Source organism: Manduca sexta, chromosome 16 (genome assembly GCF_014839805.1).
Source record: "Manduca sexta isolate Smith_Timp_Sample1 chromosome 16, JHU_Msex_v1.0, whole genome shotgun sequence".
Classification (NCBI taxonomy): Eukaryota; Metazoa; Arthropoda; class Insecta; order Lepidoptera; family Sphingidae; genus Manduca; species Manduca sexta.
This window is the reverse complement of record NC_051130.1, coordinates 7,115,167-7,122,682: the sequence shown is the minus strand read 5'-3', so window position 1 is coordinate 7,122,682 and position 7,516 is coordinate 7,115,167. Positions and strand designations below refer to the sequence as shown.

General features: G+C 33.6%; 1 protein-coding gene across 2 annotated transcripts; it reads right to left on the bottom strand.

Annotated features, from left to right (window-relative positions):
• Positions 1–2,233: 2,233 nt before the first annotated feature.
• On the bottom strand, positions 2,234–4,237 carry LOC115446245. 2 transcript variants are annotated; one of them, XM_030172831.2, is made up of 2 exons: positions 4,044–4,237; positions 2,234–3,753 (listed from the first exon to the last, which is right to left on the bottom strand). In XM_030172831.2, exon 2 carries the CDS (start codon positions 3,592–3,594, stop codon positions 2,266–2,268), a length of 1,329 nt encoding a protein of 442 aa, XP_030028691.2. In that variant the 5' UTR covers positions 3,595–3,753; positions 4,044–4,237; the 3' UTR covers positions 2,234–2,265. The 2 variants fall into 2 exon arrangements, with proteins under 2 accessions (XP_030028691.2, XP_030028690.2); XM_030172830.2 differs by lacking the exon at positions 4,044–4,237 and adding an exon at positions 3,826–3,935.
• Positions 4,238–7,516: the final 3,279 nt, after the last annotated feature.

Here is a 7,516-nt window from a genome sequence, read left to right as displayed (position 1 = left end):
TGGTTCAAATCCCAAGGGCACACACCTCTGGTTTTTCTAATAAATTATGTGTGTATTCTTTGTGAATTATCGCTTGCTTTAACGGTGAAGGAAAACATCGTGAAGAAACCTGCATACCTGAGAAGTTCTCTATAGGAATTTCGAGGGTGTGTGAAGTCTACCAATCCGCACTAGGTCAGCGTGGTGGACTAAGGCCTAATCCCTCTCAGTAGTAGAGGAGGCCCGTGCTCAGCAGTGGGCAAGTATATAATACAGGGCTGATATTATTATTATTATTATTATAAAGTCTCAGAAAATAGTTTTGTAATTCCAATTAATTGACGTGATGTCAATGTATGGAGCATAATTTTTTTCCATTACTGCCATCTATTAGACGTGTGAAAAAACAGTTGTATAAAAACGTATCCTTGGTAGAAACCTACATAAATAAATGCCATCTTACTACAGTATTTAACATACGTTAGCAACTAATAAAACCTAAAGACTATTTAGTTCTTCTATACAACCATAGATGACGGTAGTAGTCCAAAAATGAAATCTTAGAAGTCCCAACTTGAAATACCCATAGAAGTCCAAAAACAAAAACCGCCCAGAATATAGGAATTTTGAGTGAGAGTGGAGTAAAAAAAAATTTTCGACACGAGCTATAACTAATGGCTAATCTCTTGCCTAATCGCTATGAGTCAGTAGCTAGTGAGATACCTATAATAATAATATATTATGTATTGTGAGGTACATAAATAATTATGTAATTGTTTTAAATTTTTTGTGTCTATTTTATAGAAAAGATGATAAAAGTTGAAGGTTATATGAAATATAAATTATTAAAATTGTTATCTTGTAACTTCTACAGACTACGGCAGCAAAATCAAGTAGAATTTTATTGAAGACTAGGCGTTGCTCATGGCTTCACCTGGGTTAAAGGCCTTTCCAGCTACAAAAGTCCCCAATAAGTATAACTTTACTTATCCATAACGTCACCGGTAAGACCCCTCCCATTTATTTAAAAAAAAAGTTAAATAACCAATATTTTCCTAGGGAAGCAAGTTACCGAGATAATTAACTCAGAGTAAAAAGCGTGGGGTGCATTTTACTTCGTTTTCATAATTCTCCTCTTATAGATAGTAGCCAATAGAATGATTATAATACATACTATATCAAGCACCCCACGCTTTTTACTAAATTATTCTGTTAATAACTTCAAGTTTATTATAATTTTATTTTGAGGTACTTAACTATGATTGATCCTTCAACCTTCTACTACTGTAATATAAATTCTTTGTACTTAGAAATTATTTTCTCCTTTTTAGTTCGATTAGCAGTAAAAGCGTGTTTTTTTAGTTTTTTTGAACTATTATTTATTTTTAATTTTTTTAGTTTGATTTTTTTAATCCATATTAGTTATTTGTATTTTAATCAGTAAGACTTTCTAATTACAAATTTTTTGATCGTATTAAATTACTTCTTTACCGACGGTAATTTCAAAGCTTTACTGCTTACCAAATTTTGTTCCGTAAAATAAATAGATTAAAATTTATGTTCTGATTATTTTGTTGTGATTAAGAACCCTTTTTCTAAGTCGAGGTTATCATATTATATATTATATGAATATTAGATACAATAATTTGCGAGTATTAGGCTCATCAGTACCTACGCATGTATAAGGAATAAAGAAGGTGAGAACGCAACTATACTGAAAACGTTTCGGCCTCCGTTGTCCTGTGCCTAGTGCCCGAGCAAGTCCGACAGAGTAAGTCCGAAACCGCAGGCATGCGCAGAGCGCGCGCTAGCTCTATCTCTTTTACTGTTTCACAGCGGATCTATAAAATAATTTATTAATCCCGGCGGTCCTAATAAGGATAATGGGAAACTCTTATCAAATTATTGCATTGTCATCGGTCCTTGATACGTGTGTAAAGTTTCAAATTAATCAGATTTCTGAAAATTGGTGAAAATTGAGCTCAAAGATTCCGTTACATACATACATACATACATACATAGATACAACCCAAGCTAATAAAAGCGTGTTAATAAAAAACAGCATAATATGTATAAATCAAGGGAATAGTCTGTATCTTCCAAATTTAATCAAAATTCATTCACCCATTTCTGGGTCCCATAGCAACAATTCAAATATTTTCACAAACATTCGCATTTATAATATTTTAATAAGTAAGTAATAAGTAATATAAGATAAGAAGTAAGGTGAATTTATAGATAAAATAAACACAAATCTCTGATAATATAATATAATATTTCACAATTCTATGACGGGGGTTTCACATCTGTAGCCTGATACAGGGAGTTAATAGCAATTTCCGATGAAACAAAAGCCATTGACTTAGCAAGCGTTGCTAGAGACAAGGTATCCATCACAATTCTATTGGCAACGTGATTTAAATTCGCACCGTGAGATTGCGCTGTATACTTCAAAGCAAGTTTAATCACTCGTTCACAAGCTAAAGACTTCGATGCAGCACTTTTAGCTTCCTTACCAGCTTGTTGCGCAGCAGTTTTTGCTAGATTCATCATCAAGTCCTGATGATTAGACATACCGTTCTTGGCGAATCTCACGGACATTTGAACTTCAATGGAAGCTGTTAGGGCACGTCTTAACGCAACCACACTAGCTGCTGTCAAGTAAGCTACGTCACCAGCGTAGAGAATAGCTTTCTTTGCTTTAATTTCTAGTTTCTCTAATTTTTGTTTAGTCCTTTTTTCATTCATGGATTCGTCTTCAATATCAGGTTGTTCTATTTCCATTTCAGCTACCACATCCGGATTTATTGCTGGCTTATAAATGTTTTCTTTTGTATCCACCCAATCATCTATTAAAACCCCTGGTGCATTTACCTCTTGAGCGTCTAAAGTTTGAGGTTCAATCTTCTCATAATGAGTTGCATTGATCTTTTTATCTAATACAATAGTTTCGGTATCATTTGCTTCTCGGTTTCTATTCTCTATATCTAAAGCGGTCTGGTTTAAAAATCCTTTCATTAAAGTAGGAAGTCCGTGTTTACCTTTTAAAACATGAAAAGTAGATTTTTCTTTTTTGGAAATAACTGAATAAGGCGAACTTGGCACTACGACACTGTTTCGATTTATTTGTATATTAGATGAGTTACTATGTTTGTTATTGTTGTTTAACGGTTTGTTCAATATTGCGTTATAAACGGTTGAGGTGCTAATAGGGAGTGGAATTATAGTCGGTGATATAATATCTGATTTTGTTTCTATGGATCTTTTTCGACGTAGGGACAAATCAATTGATTGTTTCTTAGATAAGAATGATGCATACGTGATATCTTTCAAGGCAGATACTATTGATGTTTCCGCTGCAATTTGCGCCAACCCATAAACCAATCTATGAAGTTCCGGTTCAGTAGAAGCCCTTGTTATGGTGAGAATGTGACCAGATAATGTTCTAGAAATATAGTCAAGGATACGCCGAGTCTCTATTGCTGTTATACCTTTATGTTTCCCGGGAGCTTCCAATGCCTCTCTAGTTATTCTTGTTATTTTATCTTGCACTTCTAACTTAGATAGTATCGCAGAAACTAAGTCTTTTGATATCTGATAGAGATTTTCTTCCATTTGAGGATTTTGGGTGACATTCTGAGTAGCTTTCAATATAGAGTTATCTAATTGCTTCACAGATTTATGTGGTGAATTTAATAAGAATCTTTCGCTGGGTAACTTAGATACGATTTTCTCTTTGAAATCATGTACGGGTGATATTCCAGCTAATGTAACCTGTAAATAATTTAACTAGTTTAAGAATCCATTACACATCATTAATATTGTTTAAAGTAAAAGTATCCTTACAGCAAAAGATCCAGTTACTATTATAAATATAAAAAATAAATTCATTTTTTCGGCACACCTTCATGAAACGACAAAATGTTGTAATCTAAACTATTATGGACGACTTACAGTTTTACTATTAATTGGCAATTAGTTGTTTTATAGTTTTAATTCTTTTATGGTTCAATCAGAGTCTTGTAAGCTGAAACTTTAAATAATTACTTTAACAATATAGGTACCTGGCTTATATTTTATCCAGCAAAAGCGTTGTACATAGTAATTCTTCGTTTACTATGTATAATTCTTCTATACACAAATAATGGACGGTACACTAGACTATTACTTGTTTCTAAATCATTTAAATCCTTATCGTTTTCCGCATTTCTTTTAGAAATATTTTTAGAATATTTTCGTATAAGAATATCTGAATTTTCATTAATATGTGTTATTTTAAATTCGTCTGTTTCATTCAAGTTATCTTTTCGTCGTAGAGTATTTAGTGACTGAACAGAAATGAAAATGTTGACAATTATTATGAAAACTGAAATTTTCATTTTAAATACCTAATACTATGAATACTGTTTGAGGAAAACCATGCAGCATTTTCTATTATATACAACCTAGAAATAGTTACTAAGTTAATGTTAATTGCAAGTAATAAGCGTTAGTAATAATATCAATTAACGCTGTACTTAAGACGCAGAAGGATATTATAAAAAATGTAGATAGTGAAATAAAACAATCAGTAACTTAAATACATTTCTTTAATACATACTTGTTTTAACATTTGTTTCAATCAAATAAACTACTCATTATAATAACGTACAATATTAAAAAAGTTTAATCAATGTCTTGCTCGATATCACATAATATTAACTACTTATATAAACTACGGCATTGTTCGGAGTTCCAATGTCACGATGCACTTTGGTCAGAAGGTGTTTTAAGTCTACAATTTTCAACCGAGATAAGCCGGCAGTACCCGGATACGACCACGGCCTAGGAGCTGCGAAGACTCGCCGAACGGAGACGCGTCACCTTCATTGGCTGAGGGTAACAAATCACTCTCTTGACCGGCCAAGTCACGTCGAGCCCTGTCGTTCACTTCAGATGCACCAACAGCCTTTTCCGAAGCACCAGATTCCGAAGCGTCTTTTCCTGTAGCTGATGGTGTTGGTTCTTGTCTTGGCGGGATGTGTTGGATCACATCCGCGTCTGACGGCGCGCATGCGCAAACCGCTAACAGCGCCAACGACGCGACGAGAAATAGTGTTGAATGCATTCCCAAACGATCCTATCTTGCCTTGATATTCAAAAAACGAACTGCTTCATGAGTCGGCCGACCTGCCCCTTATATTGCGATTCTTTGATGACACAAATGATTACTCTTAGTTTATTGAAACTGTACACTGGAATAATGCGCATTGTTATTGTTACAGATTTGTAGCACGATCTTTGAACAGAAATATAAACACACGGGCAGGTGACCGTTCCATCACGAGCCTTGACTTGGGTTCGGATGCTAATGAGGCGTAAAGTGGTGCTGTTCATAACCATAGGGTGTAACACAAAACGTTAGCACCTATTCAACAGCAAGTATTGTTTCTGGTTCTATGAGCACAAACGATTTATTGTATAAATGAAGCATAAAGTATTTGATCGGAACGTGAGAAAAAATTATTTATTTATATATTCATTTATTGTTTATATAAATTTTATTAAATATTTTTATACCGACCATGACAATTAGTTATGTTACCAATAAGTATATAACGAATACTACATAACGATAATTAACACTACACGTCTTAAATCATAATCATCCCATAAATCTTAGGTGATAAGTAAAATTTTTACACCTTTTTAAATAAACGCTTCTAATTAGACCCAAGCCAACGGCACCAAATCACATGAAACGGAACAGATATTTTTATATGAATAATAAGTTGAAGAGTACATAAAGTCGCTCAGTCGTGACAGACAGTATATATTTATGATTCATATGGGGAATAAGGATTTCCGATAATCCTTCGCATATCTTGCATTCTCAGTATTTGTTAGAACTGTAAGTAAATATTGAATCTTTGTCACATCTACCAAGTAACACTCGGTGCGTAACAAATTATTTTCGTACTTCCGTTATTGGTTTAATATCACCATATAAGGAGAACTCTACGTTATTATTTTAACAAGCGCCATAGCAATTCATTAGTACTATTAGCGGATATTTTAGATGAATGTATTATCTATGAAACCGAGCACCTCATAAAGGTTGTAGAGAAAAATATTGTAACGCTCTTGAAAACTCAGATATTGTATTTTTTCCAATTACAATAATAATTTGTATTTCGTTTTTTTTTTAATTTAGGACCTTGTTAAGAAAAGTATTTTAGACAACAGAACATTATTATCTGGCTCTATCCGCTTGAACCAAGTTTGAACAGAGCATAAATCTTTCTTTCTTAATTCAAACATACACAAGGGAAAGCATCAATGTCGTTGAGTCCATGGATTTAGTAGTAACGCTCTATTAAATCTCTATTAAGTTATAAAGATACGACTTCAAAGCGTTAAATGCTTTTTCTCGATCAGAGCATTGTAAACTTGTCTGATAAAAGAATACATTTTCGAATCATCATCATTTTTAGAATAAAAAATAATCAACAAAACAAACTGTTGCCCAACATCGAGTCACACAGTATAACATCAGCACTTTTTGGTGGTCTTTGTTAAACAGGCACGGCAATTTGACTCCACTGCACCTGATGGTAAGTGGAGTGGGGTACAATAGAATGTCGACTGACGAGAGATGATTACCCCTCAACTGTCGACACAAGTATGCTGGCCTGTTAGTATACACAGGTTGATCCCGGAACACGACACACTTACGTGGGCCACTATGGCGGGTTTTAACAACTTGTGTACGGTGGTCGCTATCCGTACGGATATAAAATATATCCTACCATCAGCAGCAGCAGGTCTAAATGATGTATATTATTAAACGTGTCGATTTAAGGTTTTATACAAATAAGTACGAGGTGTTAACAATAAACCTGCTTTTGTTTAGTTTGTGGATACCTGAAAATGACGCAAGTTATGCTGTTGTTCCGCAATAAGCATTTTACAGAATATTCCGTGACCGTTGCAAGGTTTATTTTATTATAATGTTTCATAATAGCTGTAACCTTTGGCTATATGACGAAGCTCCATTATTGGTCCATAAATAAGGATTTATAAAAAATACCTTTAACCATAGTGTCAATTCTGGAATTGTTCCATATTAGATAAATAAAATCCTGAAGAGGTGTTATTGTAATTATTTCATATTCTTTTGAAGTTTTAATTTTCAACTAAATTCAATGCATCCATGGATTTTCTTTTGTACCATTTTCATCAGTATAAAAAAATTTGCCTTTAAAATGCACCTACCCGTATAAGCAAAATCTTCACAAAGAGAAAGTATCTGCTGTAATTCATTAACCAGATAACGAAGTATCCATATGCTTAATCCTTATTATAACACAAGGAAAAAAGCATTCAAACTATGAAAAGTATTTTATTTGTGACAAACAAGTTATGTAAACTGTGAACAGTTTTCAATGTAGTTCACAACATATTCATGGCCATTATGTTATTGAGAATATTTGTGGATCTAATTAGTGTACGCGGTATACAATGCGTCAATCATTCCGATTCTGGATACTGCCCATTA